Source organism: Pipistrellus hanaki (assembly GCF_964339955.1).
Source record: "Pipistrellus hanaki genome assembly, chromosome: 5".
Lineage (NCBI taxonomy): Eukaryota > Metazoa > Chordata > Mammalia > Chiroptera > Vespertilionidae > Pipistrellus > Pipistrellus hanaki.
In genome coordinates this window covers 31883345-31909733 of record NC_140507.1, presented here as the reverse complement: position 1 = coordinate 31909733, position 26389 = coordinate 31883345, and the positions used below count along the sequence as shown (strand labels likewise).

Genomic DNA, 26389 nt, shown 5'->3' with positions numbered 1-26389 from the left:
CAGGAGGCAGCTGATCGAGGTTTCTTTCTCATCGATGTTTCTGGCTCTCCATCCCTCTCTCTTCCTCTCTGTACAAAATCAATAAAATATATTTTAAAAAAATAAAAAAAATAAAAAGGCCCGATTTTTGGAAAGAATCTTTTTTAACCATTTGTCCCGCGTCCCGTGGCGTTTTAAAAAAGTCCCGATTTTTGGAAAAAAATCGGGACTTTTTTAAAACGCCACAGGACGCGGGACAAATGGTTAAAAATCGGGACTGTCCCGCCAAAAGCGGGGCGTGTGGTCACCTTAGCTTAGCTTGTCGCCGCAGGCAGCACGGCCCAGGGAGGCCCACGTCAGGAAGGCGGGGTTGGACCCCAGCTCTGCCCCTGTGTGTGTGGGTGCAGGGGCGGGGCGTGCTTGAGAAATTATTCAGCCTCTTCAGCTCTCAGTTTCTATATCTGTAAAAAGGGAAGAAAAATACCTGCCCCACAGATTTCCTTACAGCGTGAGATAGATAAAGTGCGCCATGCGAGCTGCTCAGCCTGGGCCTGGCCCGGGAGCTATTTTCATCCTCCTCGCCGCCAGCGTGTGGGCGGAAGCAGCGCTCACGTGCTTCTGCCGGGACGGGCCCGAGCTCCGGCCTCTGTGTGTTCCTTGCAGTTGTTGCTGCTGTCCGGGGCGGATGATGAAGCGGCTGTTGTGCGATGCCGTGCTCTTTATTTCCCGGCTTCTTTCCTTTTACTCAGTGTTCTTGGGGAAAAAAAAGCAAAAACAAAAAAACCCTTACAAAACAAAACAAAACAAAACTTCTTATATGGCTAAAAGGTAGGACGGTTTATCATACTGAGAGTTTTGCATGTATTATCTTCTTTAATCCACACAACAACCAAATGAAGAGGCCGCACGGCTTCCACGCTGCTGACCTGGCCTCCACAGGTCCAAGTCCAGGGCCACCCACCCTCACCCCGCGCTGCCTCCCTCCAGGGGGCAGGGGTTGGCCTGGTGGCCTTGTGGCCTCAGGTAGTCTGCTCCACCCCCAGCTCCCTCTCTGGACTGAACTGTGTCACAGAGGAGAACATCTGTCCTACTTTCTTACTTACTTTTATTTTTTTAGGAGGAAACCACTTTTAATTGAAAAATAAAGCAATATTTAATACATCTCAGATAAAAACTTTTTAACAACATAAACTCTTAAGTTGTTAAAGAAATCGCTTTTCTAGGTGGTACTGTGAAATTTTGGCATCAAACTATCAATACAGTTTCCCTCCTTTGTCCTGACTCAGATTAAAGCGTAACCCATGAACCAGCAGGTCACGGTTTGATTCCCGGTCAGGGCACATGCCCAGGTTGCAGGCTTGATCCCCAGTAGGGGACATGCAGGAGGCAGATGACCCATGATTCTCTCTCATCTTTGATGTCTCTATTTTCTCTCTCTCTCTCTCTTTCTCCCTCCCTTCCTTTCTGAAATCTATAAAAATGTATTTTCAAAAATAAGGACCTTTTCGTAAATATAAACTGTAAATCTATAAAGTCTGTTCCTATTCCTATCCCTCATACACTGACAAGAGGGGGATTTTTAAGGTGACTAGACGTCCTGCTTTTGGCAGGACAGTCCCGATTTTTAACAATTTGTCCAAAGCATCGGGACTTTTTTAAAACGCCGCGAGACGCGGGACAAATTGTTAAAAATCTGGACTATCCTGCCAAAAGCGGGACATCTGGTCACCTTAGGGATTTTAAACAAACATTTCCACACTGAGGAGTTCACAGATAACAGCAAATGAAGCCGATATCGCTCCTGTCCTATGTTAGAAGCTTCCCAGAGAGCACCGGGGGCCCTCCGTGGGTGGCCATGCCGGGGTCTGCAGGGACAGTGGCTTCTTCCTTGGTCTCTGGCAGTGTCCCCTCGAGGCCAGCCCTCCATCCCCAAGAGTAGTCAGGGAGCCGAAACCGGTTTGGCTCAGCGGTAGAGTATCAATCTGCGGACTAAAAGGTCCCTGGTTCGATTCCGGTCAGGGGCATGTACGTTGGTTGCGGGAACATCCCCGGTAGGGGGTGTGCAAGAGGCAGCAGGTCGATGTTTCTCTCTCATAGACGTTTCTAGCTCTCTATCTCTCTCCTTTCCTCTCTGTAAAAAATCAATAAAATATATTTAAAAAAAAAAAAAGTGACCAGTCAATTAAAAAAAAAAAAAAAAAAAAGAGTAGTCAGGGACCCAGCTTCAGAGTCCTGGGGTGGACACGAGGACGGTGAGGGTCAGGTCCTCCCCGTGCTGACTTCTGCTGTGCTGACTGTGGTGTCCCGCTACAGTGCAGGTGCAGCCAGTCATCACCCCGCCTGCTGTGCTGCCGAGTTGCCTGGCCGCAGCTGGCTCCTTCCTCACAGGTCTGTACCACTGGGCTCCGGGAGCAGAGGAAGGGGTCTGTGGGCCACCCGAGTCCCCGGAGGGGCTGAGTGACCGTGTTAGGTCTGGCCTGCAGTCCCTGGGGTGAGAGGTAGGGGTGGGACTGCTCTAGTCACTGCAGCCAGTGGGTTACCCAGGGTCCTCGAAGCCAGAAAACTAGTATACCCTTTGGCGGTAACTTCATTCAGCAGGCACTGATTGAACACCTACTGTGTGCCTGGAGAGACCATGTGAAAGGGGCCTCAGATGTGAGGGGTTCAGGGCTGTGTCCAGCGGGCAGGGCCGCTCGTGGCCACCAGGGAGCTCCTCTGCTGTCAGGACTCCAGGCTGGCAGAGGGGCTGGTCTGGCCGTGTTACTGTTAATCTGAGCAGCTTCCATGACAACCGGGAGATAAATACTGAGGTGAAGCAAAGCCTGGAGCAAGAATCGGTGTCTGGCCTGGACCGGTTTGGCTCAGTGGATAGAGCGTCGGCCTGCGGACTGAAAGGTTCCGGGTTCGATTCCGGGCAAGGGCATGTACCTTGGTTGCGGGCACGTCCCCAGTGGGGGGTGTGCAAGAGGCAGCTGATCGATGATTCTCATCGATGTTTCTAACTCTCTATCCCTCTCTCTTCCTCTCTGTGAAAAATCAATAAAAAAAAAAAAAAAAAAAAAAAAAGAATCGGTGTCTGGATTGCATGGGACCTGTACTGTGATTTGGAAATCCTTAGGCCAGTGGTCGGCAAACTGCGGCTCGCGAGCCACATGCGGCTCTTTGGCCCCTTGGGTGTGGCTCTTCCACAAAATACCACAGCCTGGGCGAGTCTATTTTGAAGAAGTGGCATTAGAAGAAGTTTAAGATGAAAAAATTTGGCTCTCAAAAGAAATTTCAATCGTTGTACTGTTGATATCTGGCTCTGTTGACTAATGAGTTTGCCGACCACTGCCTTAGGTTACCAGAATCTTGTGGGTGGCCTATTTCAACATGCTTAATTAGCTTGTTAATGAATTGATTTAGGTCCCACACTCTTCCAGAAAGGATTCAAAGTGACTCCGGCAGCAGGTGTCTCAGAGGGAGGGAGGTGTCCTAAGCTCTCTCTGAGGAAAATGTTGGGGTTCAGACGCTATGTGGGTCCTTTACCAGCTGCCAACCCAGCAGTGTGCTGCCGGGGCTGGCTGCCTGGGGACACAGCTGTTGCTGCCAAAGCTGATTTGCAGCGTTTCTGTGATCACCTCCTGGCCCCTTTGCAACAAGTGGCCCGACACCTTCCTGCCTTGAGACAAATCATGTGACTTAAGAGAAGCAAAATTTGACCTCAATTACCAGGTGCAAATATCAGTCACAGAGAGAAACCAGGAGGCCAGTGTCAGGTTGCTTCAGCCTCTGGCGTTAAATATTAAGAGTGCAATATTCAGGGTGTGATCAAGGCTGTCTCTCTCGGTTTATGATTTCCAGTAAACCAGAGGACTTCAAGGAAGGGCCAGGGGCAGGTGAGAGACTCCAGGCCTGGCCCTCCACTGAGCTGGCAGAGCAACTTCTGCAGAAGCGGGAGGGGCAGGAGTTAGGTCAAGGCTTCTCAAGGCTCGTCCTGTTCTGCAGCAGAGCCAGGAGCCACGATGCCCCGCCCGTGAGGCAGGGCCACTTTTGGCACGCAGCCAGGCAGCTACGTGTACTCTCGGGGTGGCAGCTTGGGAAAGGAAAGACATCTGTCCTCTGTGCTGACCGCTTTGCCTGCTTCCTGCTGGGAGCCCTGGGCACATTCCTCTGTCAGCTGGGCCCTGGGCAGCTGGAAGGGCTGTCACAGCAAGCTGGAGGAGACTTCCAGCCCTGGGCCTGCAGACACATGGGCGATTTTCCTCAGTATCTGGCCACAGGAAGCCGCAGCAGGCGGCAGAATCCACCTTGGAGGGCAGGAAGGGGACTGAGGACCCTTCCCGCCCTCCAATGCCACGAGGGAGATCCTTCTGAGTTTTTCTGAGCACCTAATCCAACAGCAAAGACAGGAGACATACACCAAGTTGAGGCAGAATGCAGCAATAATAGCACGCATTTGTCTAACAAATATTTGCCTAGGGTACAACCGTGAAAAGACAAGGTCCCTGCTCAAATGGAGCTGACAGATAGAAAATAACCAAACACATAAATCAAATGTTAATGCCAGAAAAAAAGTACTGTGTTAGCAAATTAAAACACACTGAAATGTAAGCAAGTGACTGAGTGACCACTTCAGAGGATGGTCAGGGATGGCCTCTAAGGAAGTGGCATGTAAGAGGATATTTGAAAAAGAAGGTTGAGGAAAGGGCAGGTGAATAGCCATAAGGTTACCTGACCTGAAGTTGTGGCAGGAGAGCAAGGGTGACAGGAGGTAAGGAAGAATGTTCTAGAACATACAGCGTGTTTAACTAGATGCTTTTGGATTTGAGACTCTTGTTTTCTGAACTAGAGGCCCAGTGCATGAAATTCGTGCACAGAAGGGGGTGTCTCTTCAGCCCAGCCTGCACCCTCTCTAATCCAGGACACCTCCTAACTGCTCACCTACCTGCCTGTCTGATCACCCCTAATTTCCCCCCCTATCAACCTGGTCACCCCCCTGCATCCTGCTGGCCTGGTCACCCCTCATTGCCCCTCTGCCAGCTTGGTCGCCTCCAACTGCCCCCCTTGCTGGCCTGGTCACCCCCAACTGTCTCAACTGCCTCTCCTGCTATCCTGGTTGCCCCCAACTGCCCCCCTGCCAGCCTGGTCTCCCCCAACTGTCCCCCCCCTGCTGGCCTGGTCGCCCCATGTAGCCTGCTGTCCAGTCGTTGGGTCATTTTGCACTAACCCCCCTGCCGGCCTGGTTGCCCCATTTAGCCTATTGTTCGTCCTGTTGTTTTCGGTCGTGACGGCCCCTGGATTTTTATATATTAGGATTATGCCCCACACATTCATTCAATGAGTCTTCATTGAGTGCCAGCAGACTCTGCTGCATGGTGGTGGGACCAAGATGAATATGTCAAGGTCTCTTCTCAAGAGATGTTTAATCTGTCGAGAGAGGCCAGGACACCAAGACAGTGTGGTACGTTCTGTGAGTGAGAGAACACAGAGGGTTAATGGGGGGATGCTGAGGGCTTCCCAACCCCTGTGAGCACTGAGGGGAGGAGACACTGTCCAGTCAGGTCCTCTAAAGGAGGTGCCACCTGAAGGGTCTTGGAGGATGTGGTCAGGTTATCCAGACAAAGGAGAGAGAGGATGTGTTCCAGGCAGAGAGAGAGGCCTGCGCAGAGGTCTGGAGGAAGGGTACGCAGATGTGAGAAGGATGCTGGAGGCGAAAGCCAAGAATGCTTCTCTCTGGAGCCTGTACCGGACGCTCAGAATAGCTTGTGGAACTAAGACTGGTTGCTAAAGGGTCAAGTCAGCAGCAGCCAAAGACGTGGGGAAAGGACACTGAGGTTCATGAGCTCGGAGCACGCTCAGGCTCCCTTCCCACCGGAGTCACTCCCGGGAGGACCAGCTCGCTCCACACAGCCGTCTCCCTGGCCCAGGCACCAGGTGGGAACGTGGACGTATTTGAACATCCATGTGAACACATTTGACTACCTGATTTTGGAGGGAACAAGCACTGACATAAAACTTATTCATCTAGGAGTAGTGATAAGTGGTTTTGTTTGTTTGTTTTTTGCATACTGTCTTTGCAAGTCTCACGAGACTGTGAATTGCAAAGACACTGTTATCACACCCCTGGGAATGCATAATTTGATCATAAAGTAACAATCCTGTGTTCATTCCAGCCTGATAGGGAGCATACGGTTTTCTCTCACTCTTCCCTCCTAACTTCTCTCCTTCTTTTGCTTCCCTCTCATCCTCAGCCCCAGGGTCCCTGGTTATTATTATTATTATTATTATTATTATTTTCTACACACCCATTACTCCCTCAAAACCCTCCATTATAGATAACAATGCTTGATTACTTGGGAGTCACCTCAACCATTCGTGACCTATTATAACCAGGAAGTAAGCAGTAAGAGTCATCCAGAAAGAGCATGACAGAGGGAGAGAGGAGACCAAAGTCCAGAATTCCTTCACAGTTATTGAGGACTTGCCTTGCCTTACTGCATTGAAAGCACTGTGCTAAGCTCATCACACTCTCTGTTTTGTTTAATCTTCCCCCAAAGCTTTCCTATTTGACCCTCTAGATCTGCTGTCCACCCTCCCCACCTGCCCTGTGCCCCGGACAGTGAACTGCAGTACTAGCTACCTGGCTTTTGGCCAACGGGGAGAGTACTGTCAGGAAATCAGTGAAAACAGACATTTATTTCCCTGGGTCCCTGTCAGGTCACTTCAGGCTCAGTGCATCCTCTCCTGGAGCCCACAGATCCTTCCAGACACCCATTCCAGCAGCTGCCAACTCTGGGTCCCACTGGGCGCCTGTTTCCATCCTTCGCATCTTCAGCTAGATGTGGTAACAGCTCCCCATGATGCCTAGCCCCACCATGTTGGTTTCCTTAAACCTCTCCAGTCTGACCATGCCATCCATCTCCTACACCACCCCATCAGTATGATAAGCCATATGAGGTAAGCACTGTGGTATCCCCATGGTAAGACAAGGAACCTGAGGCTCAGAGAAGTTGACTCACTTGTCCAAGAGCACAGAGCCAGTGAGTGGTAGAACGAGGACTCGAATCCAGGGTATGTCAAGTCATTCTATCACGTTGCTTCCCACATACCCAAGACCCCTCCCCCCAGACTCCACTAAATATTCACTTGCTCTAATATTTTGTTCCCTAACCCACAACCATTTAAGTGGAGCAAAAACTAAAAGTGGATGCTGAAGGCAGGCTTTCAAGGAAGTAGTGAGATATGACTAGTGACAGTCTGAGATGGAGAAAAGGCATTAGAAGCTATTAAAGATATAGGCCTAAGCCATAAACATGAATGAAACCTTACCATTTACAACAGCATGGATGGACCTAGAGGTTGTTAAACTAAGTGGAATAAGCCAGTCAGAGAAAGGCAAGTACTACATGACTTCACTTATTTGTGGAATCTATAGAACAAAATAAACAAACAAACAAAATTTAAATAGACTCATAGACACAGAGAATAGGCTGATGGTAGCCAGAGGGGAGGGGAGGCTGGGGGACTTGGTGAAAAAGATGAAGGGATTAAGAAGTGCAAATTGGATCCTGGCCAGACAGCTCAGTTGGTTGGAGCATCATCCTGTACACTGAGCATGTCAAACTCAAAGGCTAACATGGGCCAAATAAAAGCTTCAATTTTCATAGAAACATAGGTTTATTTTGATAGAGACATGCTGAATACAAAGGGCTGAAATAAATGAGTAATCGTTAATATAAAATAATAGAACATGTTAATAAAAATTAATATTTTTCCTTGAACATTAACTTACCAGACACTGAATAACTGCACAAATTAATAAGCAAATAAACCTATTTTTCTTGTTTTCTGAAAGCAAAATATTTCCTGTTACGCTCACAAAACAAGTCAGTAGAAGACTAATGACATGGCAATTGGCTGCTAAGATATTCGCTGCTTGTATTAGTGTAGAGAAATGGTGCACCTGCACACGTAAGGTGTGTAAGGGAAATGAATGCACCATGATTATAGTAATCAGTCATTAGCAACCGTTGTAGATCATTATTGATAATTGTGTATAATAGGATATTGTAAAAATTAAGTTAGGGAATTTTTATTAAAACATTTCTTACATACCGTTATATTGGCTGGGTCGCAAAAGTATTTGTTGTGGGCTGCATGCAGCCTGTGGTCCGCAAGTTTGACATGCTTGCTGTACACTAAAAAGTTTGCAGGTTTGATTCCATCTGGGCACACACCTCGGCTGCAGGTGTGATCCTTGGGGTACATAGGGGAACTGATCAGTGTTTCTTGCATCGCTGTTTCTCTCTCCCCCACCCACACTCTCTTACTTCCTCTCTCTCAAATCAGTAAACGTATCCTCAGGTGAGGATTAAAAAAAAAAAAAAAGTACAAATTGGTAGTTACAAAATATTCATTGGGATATAAAGTACAGCATAGGGAATCTATATAATAAAAACCTAAGCAACCATTACAGTGGAAGGACCAGAATGACTGGTTGCTATGATGCGCACTGACCCCCAGGAGGCAGACACCCAGTGCAGGAGCTGCCCCTGGTGGTCAGTGCGCTCCCACAGGGGGAGAGTCGCTCAGCCAGAAGCCCAGCTCATGGCTAGGGAGCACAGGGGAGCACAGTGGCGATGGTGGGAGCCTTTCCCGCCGCTGTGGCAGTGCTAAGGAGCAGTGAGCAGGTGGGTGGTAAGGAGCAAGGGGTTCCGGACCACAGGGAGTGGGCCTAAGCCAGCAGGCGGACATCCCCCGAGAGGTCCAGGACTGCAAGAAGGTTTAGGCCAGGCTGAGGGACACCATCCCCTCCCCCCCCCCCCCCCAGTGCCAGAATTTTGTGCACTGGGCCACTAGTATAGTTATTACTACTAATAATAATGTATGGTGGCAGGTGGATATTTGAAATATCAGGGAAATCACTTTCTAAAGTTTATTATTTTCTTTTTCTTTTTTCTTTTTTTAAATAAATTTTATTGATTTTTTTACAGAGAGGAAGGAAGAGGGACAGAGAGTTAGAAACATCAATGAGAGAGAAACATCGATCAGCTGCCTCTTGCACACCCCCCAATGGAGATGTGCCTGCAACCAAGGTACATGCCCTTGACCGGAATCGAACCTGGAACCCTTCAGTCTGCAGGCCGACGCTCTATCCACTGAGCCAAACCGGTTTTGGCTAAAGTTTATGATTTTCTAACCACTATACTGTATACCCGAAACTAATACAAAATAATATTGAATATAAATTGCAATGAAGATTTAAAAACATTTTTTTAATGGGCCCAAGAACTTACGAAGCCTTCAGGGCCCAGGCTTGCCATGTCTCTGTTCATTCCGAGGGATGGCGGCCTCGGCATGACAGTCCTCTGGAGCCTGGAGTACAGCTCTGACCTTGCCAAAGGAGTTGATTTGGAGCTGCCTAATTCTTCCTGACACTTACCTTTACCCTAACGGCCAGTTTTCATGCTTAGCTTGTGACACCCCGAGCACAGGGAAGAGGTTCTTTTTAGTTCTGAAACTGCTGATTCAGTTTGCATGAGGATATTACTTTTTAAGGAACCTTCAAAAACACCTAAATTTTAATTGTAACCATAGTTTAGCTAGAGAATCCCTAGAAATTTTCTCCACTTCCCAGCATTTACAGAATCTGATGTCACTTTGGGGGTTGGAGGGAGACTGGAGAGAAGGGCCAGGAGCCACTCAGCAGGCGGAAGGGCCTTTGCCTGGGACTGGACTAAGACAGTAAGCATTTGGCAGCCGCTGCTCTGGGCCTGGCCACACCCAACCCGGCTGCTCTGGACCTGGCTGCTCCAGGCCTGGCCGCTCTGAGCTTGGCCGCTCCCAGCCTGGCAGCTGCTGTTCCGGGCCTGGCCGCACCCGACCCGGCTGCTCCGGGATTGGCCGCTCCCAGCCTGGCAGCTGCTGCTCTGGGCCTGGCCACACCCAACCTGGCTGCTCCGGGCCTGGCCGCTCCCAGCCTGGCAGCCGCTGCTCCGGGTCTGGCCGCACCCAACCCGGCTGCTCCGGGCCTGGCCGCTCCCAGCCTGGCAGCCTCTGCTCCGGGCCTGGCCGCACCCGACCCGGCTGCTCTGGGCCCAGCTGCTCCGGGCCCGGCCGCTCCGAGCCTGGCCGCTCCCGGCCTGTATGCTCCGGGCTTGGCTACTGCTGTTCTGGGCCTGGCTGCTCCCGACCCGGCTGCTCTGGGCCCGGCTTCTCCGGGCCCGGCCACTCCGGGTCTGGGTGTTCCTGGACTGGCCACCCTGGGCTTGGCCGCCTCTGCCTCAGGCCTGGCTACCGCTGCCCCAGGTCTGGCTGCTTCAGGCCTGGCTGTTGCTGCTCTGGTTCTGGCTGCTGCTGCTCTGGGGCCTGGCTGTTGCTGCTCAAGGCCCGGCTGCCACTGCCTTGTGCCTGGCCACTCTAGGCCTGACTGCCGCCGTTCCAACATTCTGTCCTTTTTTTTTTTTTTTTTTTTTTTAAAAACGCATTTATGTTGCAATGTTGGCTGCTGAGTTGAGTTCTGAGTTAGTCTTTGATTTTTCAAGATAGTCTTTGTGTTCTTTCTTAAGTAATTTTAATATCTTTTGCTCTCCCTTGATTTCTTCACATTGAGAACTTCTTCGGTTTCTTCCTCCTTGTCCTGGAAGCTCAGCAGGTTGGCCTGTGGCACCCCTTTGTTCTCTGCGGGCTCCTGCACTGCTTCAGCCTGTTGCCGGGGTCGGCACCGCGGCCCAGGAAGCAGCCCCCAGCCTCGGCTCCATTGCCCGCGCTCAGCGGTCGAAGGCTCGGGGGCACCCTTTTTTTTTTTTTTTTTTTTTTTTTTAAATATATTTTATTGATTTTTCACGGAGAGGAAGAGAGAGGGATAGAAAGTTAGAAACATTGATGAGAGAGAATCATTGATCAGCTGCCTCTTGCACACCCCCTACTGGAGATGTACCCGCAACCAAGGTACATGCCCTGGACCGGAATCGAATCTGGGACCCTTCAGTCCGCAGGCTGACACTCTATCCACTGAGCCAAACCGGTCCCAGCATGCCAGTTGCCTTTTGTCAAAACCTTGTACCAATCCAGGCTGTCCTTTGAAGTGGCCTTTTCACCAGCCCATTAGCTCCCGCCGGGTTCATTCCTCCCTCTGCCACTGAACGGCTTTTATAAATTCAGATCTGGTCATGGCTTTTCATGTTTCATGGCTCCTCACTGCCAACAAGATAGACGGCAGACACTGAGCTTCATCAGGGATCCTTCCCAGTCATTCGGTGTTCTCTGGGAACTTGAAATGATTTACTGGTCTAGGGCAGTGGTGCCTGTGAAAGGAAAGGGGAAGGGAGCAGGAGTAGGCATGGAGGGGGCAGTCTTCACAATGCATCTGAGGTGTACCTCCTGGGGCAGGAAGAAGGGAACGAAGGAGAATGAAGTAGGAAGGTTCCCCCACTGGGACGCAGCTTCGGGAATGTCCCAGCCAGTCGGACGGGGAGCTCCAGCATAAGGATTGCCCATGAGAGGAGTCTCACTTTGGGCAGAAATGGACAGGCCCTCACACCCCTGCCATAATCTGCCATGGGCTAGAGGCTTCCCAGGAGGCCTGTGGGCAGACCCAGATGCTGAAGGCTCTCACTCCGGGCAGCAGGTTCTCTGAAGGGCACCGGTCCATGGCTAGCATAAACCGCGGTCAGCCTCTTCTCTTCTCTTTCCCTGCTCCAGGCCCTGTGCTCTGGTGCCACTGGCTTGACTCCATGCCATGCCCCACACGACCAACTGTCCATACCACCTCCCATCCTCACCCCTGACCTTGGCTCACTCCGTTGCTTCTGCCTGGAATGCTGCTCCTTCCCAGATGTCCCTATCAGAATCCTAATATGTTTTCAAAGCCCAACTCAAGTGTCACCTCCCTGGGTCACCTTCCCCGATCCCACCCTGCAGACTCCACTGCTCCTTGGGCATGAGGTGCTGTTTGCAGAGCAGTACTTCCCAGGTTGGAGTGTTTTGGTTTTTTCTTCTATTTCCCTCAAACCTCAAAACCTCCCACAGTGCAGGCACACAGGAAAGGCTGGCTCAAATCCCCCTGCTCCTCTCATAGCGCCCGGAGGTTGCAGAATGCCAGCCCCTGGCGTGGTTGGAAGCACACAGCCAGAGGCCAGTAAGTGTTTCTTGAGTTGTCTGGGACCTCATACGCATGGGGCACGGTAGGCAGAAGAGTGCTGGGGAGAGGGTGTTCCCTCTTGTTGGGGATCACCTAGTTTGGTACCAGGTCAGAGTTTTAAAACTGGAGTGTGCCTTCCTGTGCATGTTTTCATCCATGATTTGGAAAGACCCCAAAGTTGTTTTTTTTAAAGTCGCATTTTAACTGGCTCTGGTCAGCAATGGGAACGGGAGGATGGGGGGGAACTTCCCTTTTTCAATCACATTTTTATGATTTGGGATTTTGCAAATTTTTAAAAAATATATATATATTATTCATTTTTCACAGAGAGGAAGGGAGAAGGATAGAGAGCTAGAAACATCGATGAGAGAGAAACACCGATCAGATCAGCTGCCTCCTGCACACTCCCCGCCGGGGATGTTCCCTCAACCAATGTACATGCCCTTGACCGGAATCAAACCTGGGACCCTTCAGTCTGTAGTCCGATGCTCTATCCACTGAGCCAAACCAGTTTTGGCAGGATTTTGCAATTCTTGATCACTCGTTCTCTTCATGAGTGTAAGGAGCCTTTAGGATACCTGGAATGAGCTCTCCAGGTTGGTCATCATTTATCATCTGGGTATTCGTGGAGTGGGAGAAGTTGGGAGGGATAGAAATAGTTTTTCTCTTCCTCTTTCCCACACTCACCAGCTAAAGCTCTTCCCTGGGAGGGGGCCCGTGGGAAGTGGCTGAGGGTTTCCTGGGCGGGCAGAACAGGGCGGACATGAGGGCTTGGGGTTGAGAGAGGGTGGAGAGACCCAAGAGGAAGAACCTCTGGCCCCCTCCACCCTCATTCAGCTGCTGCTTGGCTGATGTCCCTCATCGGAAGGAGCCGAGGACTGTGGTGGCCACACCCTCTTCTGTCCCTTCAAGCCCTCCAAGCCGCTGTGCCCTTAGGGGAACCCTGGGTGTGAGGGTCCTGGGCCTTTGCCGTCTCCATTAGGGCGGTCAGTGCGAGTGGAAGCAGGAGCCCCGGAGGTTAGGAATTCCCAGAGGCTTTGTAGTGTCAGGAAATCTGCCCTAGCCCCTATCTCTGGTCCTCAGGCTCCTCTTCAGGGGCTGTGGGCCTATCCTTGCCCCTCGAGTGGTGTCAAACTGCTTGGTGGAGGCCTAGCTCTCACCAGATTTTTCTTTTACCTGAAAAGTCTGTGATCCAAGCCACTGCTTTCACCCAAAGAATAGCCTTTCTAATAAAGAAGGAGATTTTTGTTTGTTTATTTGTTTTTATTGATTTCAGAGAGAAAGGGAGAGGAAGAGAGAGAATCATTGATCAGCTGCCTCCTGCATGCCACTCCTGGGGATCAAGACCACAACCCTGGCATGTGCCCCTGACTGGAATTGAACCCGGACCCTTCAGTAGCCAGGCTGATGCTCTATCCCCTGAGCAAAACCAGCCAGGAAGGGGATGTTTTTCTGCAGGAGATGGATTCCTGCTGGATTGCCAGCACTGAGTGGTGGAGACCCCAGGGGATTCCAGAAAGAAGCCCAGGTCATCACCTTAACTCTGTGATTTGTCCCCCAGGAACTCTGTGTTTCTCTTGTAGGCAGAGCTTCTGGGTTAGGGACCATGCTGACCCAGCTGGCACAGATCCAGAGAGCAGAAACCCCTGAGAGCTGAACCAGGTAGTCTGATGCCCAAGAGAACAACTCGGAGACAGAGCAGACCCCGCAGGGGGGCGGACGGTAGAAGGGAGCTGTGTTGACCCTGGTAGACATGAGATATCTGTGGGAAAAGAATATTCCTAGGCTTTAAAATGAGTTCCAGCACAGTCGCTCCCCTAAACACCAAGTTCTGGGTATGTTCTGGTCTCTATTTCAGGAAAATAGTTCTGATGTTTCCAGAAACTGTCAGGAGTGTTTGGTGCACAGCAGTGGGCCACGAAGGAAAAGAAAAGCAGAAAAGGGGGACGGTGCATAAAAAGAAACTCCTCAAATTAGAGTAAAACACTGACCCCGATGACTAAAGCACTGAACTTGAATGAGACGGCCTCGGACTGTGACGACCCCTCCACTATTGTTTCGAGTGCTGGCCGCGGTGATAAGTAGGGAACCGTGTCTGTTGAGACTTCCCAAGGGTGGTTATACCTTTTTTTTTCTTTTTGACAACAGTTTCTGAAAACACTAAAAAAAAAATCCCATTTATTTAGCAGTCTGAGGCCTGCGCCAGCCCCGGGAGTCCCTGGGAGGCCTTGCAGAATCACTTCCTCCTGCTCGCCGCGGGGGCAGGGCCCTGGCTCCGTCTGGCAGCTCAGAGAGAGCCTGGGAGGACCAGCCGGGCGTGGGGAAGGAGGAGCCCGCAGATGGCTCCTGCTAAGGACAGCTGCCTCTCGTCACCACGGAGAGCAGGGCACAGGAGGCCGCAGACCCGGGTCTCCGGAGGGCTCGGCCCTCTCCGGAGCGAGTGTGTGCTCCCGGCAGGCTCTTCCGGTCTGAGATGAGAAGCGATAGCAGAAACGGGGCTCCTGGGCCCAGTCGTGGTGGGATCTCCGGTCTTTCTTAAGGTCTTAGCATCCTCAGTGGCTGGAGGGTTTCTCAAACCCGCGAGGCTGGGCTTCGCTGGAGAGGTGCCTGTGTCTCTTCTGACGCATCCTAACCAGCAGCCCCGGTCTCCTCTCCAGGAGCCTCAGAAAAGCCACCTGGGCAGACAAGCTGGCCTCCTGCACCCGTGGGCTTGGTTTCCAGGGTAGAAAGCACGAGGGCCCTGCCCCTTCAAGGTCACCCTCCCCTCGGGTTGAAGCGGGACCTCCGTTTTGCAATTAGAACTGTGTTTTCAGTGAAGGGTTCCCCTTCCCCAGGTGTTATTTGGGAAATGCAGTTAGCTAAAGATGCATTACTCATAGTGCAAATGGACTTTGTCAAACTGATACTCTGCCTTTAAAGAGGGCGCAGTCCAGCGATTCTTAGCCTTTTTGAAGTCACACACGCCTTCTAGAATCTAAACGTCTCGGTGGACCCATTCCCTGGAAAATGCCCAAGCATCCAGAATTTGATACATGGTTTGTAGATTTTAAGGACCTTTTGGCCCTACCCTGGAGTTCGGAGTTCCGATGAGAGGAGGGTCAGTGGGCAAAGGTGGCAGTGAGGGGTGGGGAGCAGGGACAGACCGGGAGCCTGGGTGCTGCTAGAGATCACTTAGCGGTTTTCCCCAAGGCCAGTAATGGGAACATATCGGAAAGGAACGTCTGTCCCTGGTCGCAGGCGCTGCCCTCCCTGGAGAGAAGGTGTGCTGTCCGTGGTGACTTGTGCGCCACATCTCTGCGCTCCCAGGCTGAGGGCCGTGTTTCTCCAAGAGGCTGGATGGGGGAGAGCTGCCCTGGGGGCGCTGGAGCTGGCTTTCTGCTGGAGGAGGCAGAAGACAATGTGGGTTGGAGTCCTCTTGGCAAGGTGACCGGGCTCGCAGTCTGCTGCCTCCTCCCCCGCTCCCAGAAGAAGTGGTGGGGGCTTGGTCGCTCCAAACTACATATTCGCAACCCCGAGCCTGTGAGCTCTCATTTTCTTTGGGGAAGTCATTGTAAGAGGCAGCTGTGATTCCCTGGGGGTCGTTCTGTAACGGGGGAAACATGGGGAAAGTTTCTGGATCTAGACTCCGCCCGACATCATCGTAGGGGATTTTGGAGGCGACGCAGCATAGTGAAACAAGCATAGGGATCGGCCGTAGTCCCGTGCTTGCTCTGTGAAGCTCCTCCTGTCAGGGGTGACTCAGGGCAGGGCAGGGGGGTTCCCCTTTTCAGCCAGCTGGACGAGTGCAAACGCTTCTCCTTACAGGCTCTGACACGGAGGAGCAGGAGCAGGACCTTTACGGGGGGAGTCTGCAGGTTTGGGCAGCTGGACCCAGCGTAGCACACATGATCAGAGGTGGTCCTCCTCTTGACCCATCAGCCAGGGCCTTTCTCCCCCACAGACCTATCCCCAGCATCTGGCATAGCACCCCCTCCAGACTGGCACCAGACATGCCTGTGGAACTGATCAGAGGCTGACCTCTCACCTACATCCTGTGACAGGACACAGCCCAGGCTGTTGGTGTGGCACTCCGGCAGCCATGCTGTGGTGAGCAGCTGCCGTCCTCCTCTGACTCGCCATCCAGCCTTCTCCTTCACCCCTTTGTGCTTTTAATATGAATGGGTTTTGTGATTTCTATGTTCACTGGATTACTTTTGCTGTTGTTTTTATTGATTTCAGAGAGGGAGGGAGAGAGAGAAACATCAAGGATGAGAGAGAATCATTGGCTGGCTGCCTCCTGCATGGATCCAGATGTGCCCTGACCAGAATCGAATCATGAGCTCTTAGTTTATAGGCTGATGCTCAACCACTGAGCCACTGGATTTCTTGATGTTTAAATAAAGATTTCTTAAACAGGATACAAAAGACACTAGTCATAGATGAAAAGATAGGTAAGTTGACCTCTTGAACTTTTTGTTCATTGAAAGTATCATTAAGAGAGTGAAAGGCTGCCGAAACCGGTTTGGGCTCAGTGGATAGAGCGTCGGCCTGAGGATTGAAAGGTCCCGGGTTCGATTCCGGTCAAGAGCGTGTGCCTTGGTTTCGGGCACATCCCCAGTAGGAGGTGTGCAAGAGGCAGCTGATCGATGATTCTCTCTCATTGATGTTTCTAACTCTCTATCCCTCTCTCTTCCTCTCTGTAAAAAATCAATAAAATATATTTAAAAAAAAAAAAAAAAAAGAGAGAGAGAGAGAGAGAGAGCGAAAGATGCCCTGGCCGGGTGGCTTCCAGTGGCTTTGTTGTTTGGAGCACCGTCCTGTGCAGCAAAAAGTTGCAGGTTAATTCCCGGTCAGGACACATCCCCAAGGGCGTGTTTGGTCCCTGGTTGAGGGTGCTTACAGGAGGCAACTGAACAATGTTTTTCGCTTTAGTGTTTCTCTCCCACATCGATGTTTCTCTCTCTCTCCCTAAAATCTAGGGGTGGGGGCGGGAATATACATGAAAGAGGGCTTGTATCTACAGTGTCCAAAGAACTCTTACAAGTTAATGAGAAAAAGACAGACAAAACAAGCAAGTGTCTCGAACAGGAACATCCTCAAAGTGGATCTCTAATTAGCCAATAAGGACATTAACCCTTATAGATGCCACCATAAACCCACCCAGAGGACTAAAACTCAGAGGTTCAAGGTTGATCCTACCAAATATTGGCAGACCCTTATACATTGCAGGTAGGAGTGTAACTTGGTATAAACTCTTTGGAAAACTCTTTTGCAATATCTACTAAAGCTAATATTCTACCCATTGCATAAGCCATCAGTTCCACTTCTCAGCATGAACTCAAGAGGAATGAGTGAGTGCAGATACCCACCAGTGTGTGCAGTATTTTTATTTGTAGAAGTGGAAACAGCCCAAATGCCCATCAATAGGACAGATAAGTAAATCATGTTATATCCATGCAATGGAATACACTGCAGCAGTTTTAAAGAGGAACAAATCATGGCGACACCTAACAACATTGATGAATCTCACAGGAATGTGAACTGAAAGAAGCCAGATGCCAAAACAAGTACATATTATTTGATTCTGTGTTCCCAGAAGATAGGACCACCCCTTTTCTCTCTGAAACCTCAGTGCCCAGCACAGTTCCTGCCACACTTAGCAGGCCTCAGTTACTGTTCGTTGACAATCTGAGTGAAGTAAGACATGGCCTTTACTCCTCAAGGTGTTTTCAGAGTCACGTTCGTGTGTGCCAGAATGGAATCGGCCTGGGAGACAGGTAACAAAGGACCCCAGCTCGCTGTGAAATGAAGCAGAAAGTGCATGCTGCAGAGAGAAGCAGACGCGAAGCCCTTTCACCGGGACGGGGCTGCGGGTTCCAGAAGAGGCATCCGCAGGTGCTTGGGCTGAACTCTGAAAGGTGGTTGAGATGACAACAGGCAGAAGAGGCCTTCGGAGGGCGGCCCAGGCTCAGGCAATGGCATAGCCAGGTGATTCTCCAGCTTCGGTGCATGTCTGTGTCACCTGGTGAGGACGCAGGTGGCCGGGCCCCCCTCTCCCCGCCCCAGGGCCTCTGCCTGGCTCAGTGGGTCTGGGCCTGAGAATCTACCTTTCTAACAAGTCCCAGGTGGTGCTACGCTGCTGATCTGGGGACCAGCCGTTGAGAGCCACTGGCTTAAGCCAGTGCCGGCTGGTCCAGGCCGTGGCATCTCATCTGAGCCATTGTGTAAGATAAGAGAAGTGCAAGGTGGGATCGGGGTGGACAGATAGAGTGGGCCATGGCCTGGAGGCCTTTAGCTGCTGCCTGAGGGGTGTGCACCTAATTCCGTATACTTCATTTAGGGCCACTTGTGTAATAACTGGTCTCTGGGCGCCTCCCTCCAGGGTTTGGGCACCCGCAGCCTGAAGCGTAAGGCTATACCGAAGTGCTGGTGAGTTTGGTCTTGCACAGACGGGCCCAGCACGCAGCACACCTGCAGAGGAAGGCACGATTCCCCCCGATGGACAGGAAGGACTGAAGAAAGGCCTTATTTGAACAGGACGTCAGGGTGATTGTAGCCGTAAGACTCGTGCGCGCTGTGGGATGCAGGGGAGGAAGGCTCCTGATGGACCGTTCAGGCAAAAGCAGCATTTCACTCCCAATAGAGAGACAATTGCTCTGAATTCTTCCGCCTGGCGGCCAGAGCCCTCCGATTCCCAAGGACAAGGACGTTATACCACACGCCCAGTCCCTTCCTGTCGCCAGGGAGACACCCAGGTCCAGATTTCCCCCAGTGGTCTCAGTTTGGCTAAGGAAGGGAGTTTGTCCCTGGGTGTGCTTTGAGAGGGAGGCACACTGTGAAGGCCGCAGGCGTAGAGTCCCACCTCTCCCCGGGCCCAGCCTGGTCAGGACACTGGCCCTTTCTCTCATGTGTCATGACAGACACAAAAGGCAGATGCCACCTCCCGCCTGCAGACTGGCTTCCAGGGACACCCCCGTAAGCTACCCTTACTAAATACTTATTCTTTACAAAATAACCTGCTGGGCGGGGCAGAGACGCAGCTGAATCAGCCACGGGCCTACCCTCCAGAAACCTGCAAGTCAGGACAGAGGAGGGTGGACAGAGGCCATTCTTGGTCATCCTCTGCAGCCCTGGCTTAGGTCTAGCTGCCTCCTCTGCCTCCCTCGGCAATGCGGGCGGCTAGAGGCTCTCACTCAGCAGGATCTGGGGGTGGCCGATGAGGGAGCCAGGATGCGTGTGGTCTGGCGAAGAGCCCTCCTGTCCCACAGCTGCAGATAGGTCAGTCCCGAGCAGGCACCCTCAGCCCACTCCGTCCGCTGCTGGGACCCTGACCATCCATCCACTCCGGGCTGAAGAAACCCACATCCGCTCGCTGGCTGGGCTCCGCGTTGGTAGAGGGAGCCAGGGCCCTGCGTTTGCACCAGCCTGTCCCAGACCAGCCAATCACAGGCCTTGGTGGTGGGGTCCACGCCCGCTGCATGCGTGATGGTCCTCAGAAGATGACATGGGCTCAGGAGACTGCTGGTCTCTTGGAGTTCTGGAGTTCTTAATTTTTACAATATCCTGTTATACATAATTTTTTAATTTTATTTATTGATTAAGGTATTACATGTGTGTTCTTATCCCTCTCTTGTCCCCACACCCCCCTCTGCCTGCCTTCTCTTAGGGACATGGGAACTGGCTTACTCTCCCCACCCCCACCCCCACCCCCACGTACATATTTGCGAGAGAATCACCTAGAAGAGAGCAGGGGAGAAGAAATCAGAACCAGGTTTAGACTTTGCTCTGCCACGCCTCATCTGTGGACTTAGGGCAAGGTCCCAGCCTTTCTGTTTCCTCATCTGTAGAAAGTAGATAAGGACCTTGCTTGCTTCATGTGCTAGTGTTGTTCAGAGACACAAGGGTAGTAGACAAAATTCCTGCCTTTTAACTGCCCTGAAGCCCGGCAGGGGCGCTGGACAAGCGCACACACAGTGTGACGTGCACCATATCAGAGGCGTGTTTGGGTGCAGTAGTGAGAAGAGTGGCGGCAAACTAACCGTCTAACAGGGGGAATCTGCAGGGCTTTCTGCCCGGGCTGTGGGGCCTGTGGCAAGGCGAACACAACTATTCAGAGCTTTGGGCTCTGCTGTTGGCTGAACACCAGACCCTGTGTTAAGTATTTTACTCGTGTTTTATTTAGTCCTCACAGCAAGCTCGTGAGATAAGTGTTATCATCCCCATTGTACAGATGAGCAAACTAAGACTCAGAAAGGGTCATGCATTGACCTGGCATGGTATTTATTGAGCACCTATTATGTGCTAAGTGTTGCAGATATAACAGTAAACAAAACAGACCCAAGTCCCTCCCTCATGGAGCTCACATTCCGTGAAGTCCCTTGCCCAAGATGAGCCTGGAATGTTCCAGAGTTGAGATTCAAACCCAAGTCTGGTGGCCTCGGGGGCTTATGCTTTTCCCACCTTACCTCAGAATTCACTGCCCCTCAGACTTAACACCCCTGCCGGCGGGGGGCAGGGGGGTGTATGTGTGGTGGGGAGGCATAGGCTGTCTCAGAATTCAGGAGCAGGGCTGGGTCAGGGATAGGAGAGGAGCTGCTACTTCTGTACCAGTAAAGCCCTGTGTTTCCCCACAGCCGAGCCCCAAAGGAAGGCTGAATGCTGGGCCTCTCAGACATTTTCCCCTGGGAGGGGTGGAGGGCGGAGCTTCCCCAAGGGGATTTCAAGGGAGGATAGGGAGTGACCCTCTTCCTGGCCGAGGTGGGGAATCCCTTTGGATTCCACTGGGTTTAGAGGAGGGGCCTACTGTTTTTCTTCTGCTCAAGCCCCCTCGGGAGGAAAACAGGACCAGGGTAAATCAAAGGATTGGCTCAGCCTCTGCTTCCGAGTGACCTCAGGGCTCAGAACACCACACAGCCACTGAAAGCCACCACACACCAGAGAAAATTAAATGACACGAGAAGACTGCTCACAACAGTTTAGTCAAAATTTGTGACTAAAATAATAGACACAAATCACAAGGTACAACAGCATCGTGTTTTTAAACAATCTATAATAATAAAAACGTAATATGTGAATTAGACCAGACTTCCTTCCGGACAAAGCCGGGGCCGCGAGGGAAGCCCGGGCCCCGGGTGCCAGAGGGAAGCCAGTGGCGGCAGCCAGGGGAAGGGAGGTCTGCCTGCTCTTGCACGAATTTCGCACATCAGGCCTCTACTCTGTCTGTACGTGTACACAGAGAGCGTCTAGAAGGGTGCATAGCAAATGTGGACAATAGTGTTCTCTGGGCAGCGGAACTGTCAGTAACTTGTTTTCTTCTGTTTTCAATATTTTGCAGTTCTTGCAGTGAGCATGTTTTTTTTTCAATCATTGAGAGAAAAAATCCCAGTAATGTATTTTCGAGTCAGAAGAGGGAGAGAATGGCATCTTTTGGCTTTGTACTTGGATGACCCCGGGCCCCATCCAGCCTGGGGAGATTCGAAAGCCCCGGAGTATAGGGGAGAATTAGCCGGGCATTGCCTCCAGGTCTTGTCTTACTGCCATCTCCCAGATCACAGAACCTGGCTGAAAGGGGCCCCTCCCACATTTTTCCTCCCTCTTCCACCCCGTGTTATTGTCTTCCTTGCACTTGTCTGCAGCTGAAGTGACCAGCCTACTCCTCTGTTTCCTTGGTGATTGTCTCCTCCACAGAAGGTGAGCTCAGGAGAGCAGCGCCCTGAGGTCTTACTCCCTCTGACTTGCCGTCTGGAGCAGGGGCCCGCGTGGTTTGTCAGGAACGGAGCAGCCCCCATGTGGGCATTGCCACGTGATAGAGGGAGCCTGGGAATAACTTCGTGGGAGTCTAGACATAGGCACGTAGCCAGCTCCTGGGGCCAGGATTGCATGGAGCTTTGCTTCCTGGAGCTTTGCTTCCTGCAGCACCTGCTCCAGTTCGGTAACAATGGCTGCTATTTACAGGTGTTGTGGAAGTGCCAGCTTTGTGATTTACATTTTACAGCGGAGTGGAGGGAAGATAGAAGCCATGTATCTTATCACCCATCTCCCCTTTGCTTCTGGCATCTGCTCTGCAGCGGCCAGCCCACTCTGTCCTCCAGCTCACCACTTCCAGCTCCTCTCTGTGAACCCGTTCCAATCAGGTTCTCATCCCAACCATTCATTCCACTGAGCCTGCCCTTGACCAGGATCACCTGTGACTCCAAGATGCTAAGTCCAATTATTAACGCTGTCTTTGTGTGACCTGACCTATCACGTGGATTGCTCCGTCCTCCGTGAAGCCTTTTCTCCTGTTGTGCTTGTTGCTCTTTCTTGGTCTCCCTGGCTGAGCTATTGAATGGGGCTCAGTCCTTGGACAGCTTTTCTGATGACAGTCACGCCCTTGGTGACATCCTACGGTAAATAGCTACCTACTGAGCACTTAAAAACCTTCATTTCCACCCTGGACCCCTCCTCTGAACTCAGGACGCAAATATCTGCCTGCCTACGGGCCTCTCCACTTGAACATCAAAAAGGCATCTCATCCTTAACACGTCTGAAACTAAGTTCCCTGTCTTCCCCCAAACCTGCTCCACCCCGGGCGTCTGCACTTCAGTGACAGCAACTCCATCCTCCCGTTCCCACGGGCCAAACACCTCCTGGACTCCTTTATTTCACACCCCACTCCCAGTCCTGTTGGCTCTACTTTCTGGAATCTGACCCTCTCCTTGTACCTCCATGCGACCTCTCAGGTCCAAGCCGCCATCACCTCTTGCCAGGATTTCTGCCTGTGTCCTACCTATCCTCCCACAGTTTGTTCTCTAATAGTGTCCAGGTCACTTGTTAAAATGTGAGTCACATCATGTTGCTTCTCTGTGTCAAACTTCCCAGTGGCACCCATCTGAGTCAAAGCTCAAGTTTATCCGGGGCCTCCTTTTGATTCTCTGCACACTCTGGCACCTCTCACCACCTCTCTGATCCCCTTCCTTCCCCTTTACTCACTCACAACTCTGGCTACACCACTCTCACCTCTGAGCATTTGCACATCCTGTTCCCTCCATCTAGAATGGCTCATTCTCAATAATTCTCAGGGTTTGCGTCCTAATTTCTTTGAGGTCTTTATTCATAATCCACTTTCTCAGGTGTCTGGGCTTCCCTGGCCACACTATTTAGAATGTCGGCACCTCCGCCTACCTCCTGCTCCAACGCTCCCTTCCCGCCCTCTCTTGCTTTATTTTTCCTCCAGAGCACTCACCTCTTCAGACTGCTCTATAGTTTATTTACGTACGTATTTGGTTGTTGGTTTCTCCTAACAAGCTCCATGAGGGCAGAAGGTTTTGTCTTGTTTTATCTACTGCTGTACCCCCAGAACTCCAGGACAGTTCTGGGGGTACAGCAGTAGATATCTACTGAGGTACAGCAGTAGATGCCAGGCATAGAGTGGGTGCTCAGTAGATATCTGATACGTGGCCATACGAATAAAAAAATGTATGAAACAGCCACTTACTGTTTATACGAGGCCTGAGACAAGATGGTAAGACAAGATGGTTCCTGCCAGTGTGGGAACGTTCACAGGCTACTGAGAAGGAAATGCCCCAAGAAGAGATGACCGCTGTGTGGAAGTCCCGGTACCTGTGTCTGCCCTGGGCCACCGTGCAGCCAGCTCAGACCTCAGTGGCTTCTGGACTCACCACAGAGACGCATGCATCACTCCGTTCCCATCCAGGCTTGCTTTGCCCAAAGGCCCACCCATTGTTCTGCCTCAGTCATTTACTCTTCCCTCCTTTTTTTTGTTGTTTGTCCAGATGCCAGTTTGCAGCCTATTGGAGGAAAATGGCACCAAGGTAAGAGAACAATGAGACTGTGTATAGTTCGGGACTTCTCAACTTTCAAAGCCTTGGAAGGGACTTGGGGAAGACCGGAGTGCTGAAGTGCTGGCAACTGGATCAGTGAAGGTCCGGGGGACTTGTGCTGACTTCCCGAATAGAGCGTGGGCACCGGGGACAGGAGGACAGCTCCTGTGGAGGGTGAATCAGCAGAGGTGGCTGTGAGGTCAGGAGAGCGGAAGGACAGTGCCTCCCTTGGGAGAACATGACAATTTCCACTAAACCAGGTATGGGCCCCAGCCTGGTCCTCCTGCTCTGCCTCCCTCAGGCCTCACTCCTCACTCGCTCTCTCTGGAGGGTCTGCCCTGCCTGCTCAAGTCAGGACAGGCCTGGGCAGTGTGTGTGAGTGTGAGTGTGTGTGTGTGTGTGTGTGTGTGTGTGTGTGTGTTTAAGCATCTTGGTTTGGTTCTAGAGCTAGAGGAATATGCTAGGATGTTTCCAGTTTAGAGATTTTGTCAGTCTGTTAGATCACAGTCCAAAGTTCAAAAACTGAAAGTACTCAGCAAGTAATGGATGTGAGGGAATGTGCCGATGTGATTGGAAAATGGCAGCTTTAAAAATTTGTGTAGCCTTTGACCAAGCAATTTTGTTTTCTGGAATTGACCTTGGAGAACAATCACATTTGTGCAAATGTGTGTGTACAAAGATATTTATAACTGCATTGTTTGTGATAGGGGAGGAAAAAAAAAAAGGAAACATCGGAAAGCCCAACAAAAGGAATGGGTCATTTAAAATCTGGCACATTGCCCTGGCTGTGTGACACAGTTGGTTGAGTGTCATCCTGTGCACCAAAAGGACAGGATTGGTTCGAAAAGGTTCGATTCCCAGTCAGGGCACATGCCCAGGTTGCAGGTTCAATCTCCAGTCAGGGTGCATATGGGAGGCACCCTATCAATGTTTCTCAATCTCTCTCTCTCTCTCTCTCTCTCTCTCTCTCTCTCTCTCTCTCTCTCTCTCTGTCTCTCTCTCTCTTTCCCACACACACACTCTAAAAATCAATAAAAACACTTAAAAATTAAAACAAAAAATTTTGGCACATCCACACAAGAGCATGTCATGCAGCAGGATGATCTAGGTATATATTTGTTGACAAGAAGGATGTTTGCATATATTGCTAAGAAAAAAATAAAAATGGGCCGAAACTGGTTTGGCTCGGTGGATAGCAGACTGAAGGATCCCAGGTTCGATTCCAGTCAAGGGCATGTATGTACCTTGATTCCAGGCACATCCCCAGGGCGGTGTTTGCAGAAGGCAGCTGATCTATGTTTCTCTCTCATCGATGTTTCCAACTCTCTATCCCTCTCTCTTCCTCTCGGTAAAAAAAAATCAATAAAATATATTTTATATATTTAAAAATAAGTAAATAAAACGGGAGAAGCTTATGAAACATGTCAGGAAAGTAGCCTTGGCCTCCGCCTGGAGCGTGGCAGTCCAGAGCAGGCTCTTGAGCAGCACGGGCCTCAGGCCAGTGATTGCTGCTCTCCCTGAGCCGCAGCTTCTCGCCTGGAAAAGGGCACAGCACCTGCCTCACAGAGCTGTGGGGCTTTGGCGGGATTCGTGAGGCTTTGACAGGGTACGGGCACGCGCTGAGCGCTCTGCAGTGGGACGCCCAGGTGAACCTTGTTCCCATAGTGTATTTACCTGTGTATACACCTGGACTCATTCTGGGAATCTATACACAAATAGTGGTTGTCGGAGTTATGGGTGAGTTTCCAAATTTTCTTATTTTTCTACAAGGAATACTTATTACTTATATAATGGTGATGTAATAAAAAAAGGAAGTAGCAATTGAAAAGGTTAAATAAATAAAAATGAAAAACTGCAGTGCTTTTGGCAGGCAGGCCAGCTGACAGCCCCTGGGGCAGAGCGCGGGGCGACTGAGGTAGTGGCGGGAGGAGGAGACTAGGAAAGGCGGTGGGGAAGGAAAAGAACAAAAAACAGGGTTGGGCCTGAGGGCTGGTGCCCACCTGGTGCACCTCTGAGGTAAGACTCAAGAACCTGCAAGCAAGTGACTCACTTTTGCCCCTCGTGGGGGAGCCCCCGGTAGGAGATACGGTGACTCAAGGCCCACCTGCCCGGTCAGAGGACACTGAACGTGTGTAGTCACCTTCCGCCACGGTGACAGCCTGCCTCCTTAAGTCCTGGGAGGGGCCCTGAGGCTCCAGCCCTGGGCTGGGCTCCTCACCCATCGTTAGAAACCCAGCTTCTTGCCCATGTCCAGAGTTGTTTTGGGGAGCAAAATTATGCATGTTCAGAGACTGAGATTATCTTGACTGTTTAACACAGGTCCACTGAGGGAACTACACAGACCAATAGCATACAGGTTAATGTCTCTTAACAAACCAATAAAAATAACACACTCCGCAGCAATGATGGGTTGATTGCTCCCTCGTTCCAGGCAAGGGGAGATAAAAGGGGAAAAGTCTGAGTTTAATTGAGGTGTTCCTTTATG

At 51.1% G+C, this 26389-nt stretch overlaps 1 protein-coding gene across 12 annotated transcripts in view; it reads left to right on the top strand.

The window, feature by feature from the left end:
• LOC311623967 (uncharacterized protein) overlaps window positions 1-26389 on the top strand; it is a 121393-nt gene that overhangs the window by 15422 nt on the left and 79582 nt on the right. For 10 of the 12 annotated variants that reach the window (XR_014795232.1, XR_014795233.1, XM_084886681.1 and 7 more), the window contains exon 3: window positions 23857-23895. The exons of 1 other annotated variant lie outside the window; for it this stretch is intronic. Coding sequence is in view for 9 of the 11 variants with exons in the window: in XM_084886681.1 (XP_084742807.1) it covers window positions 23857-23895 (39 nt within the window). In the remaining 2 variants the exon portion in view is untranslated. Of the gene's footprint in view, window positions 1-23856; window positions 23896-25159; window positions 26388-26389 lie in introns of those variants that run through there. One more of the 12 variants, XM_084886687.1, reaches the window with a different exon arrangement.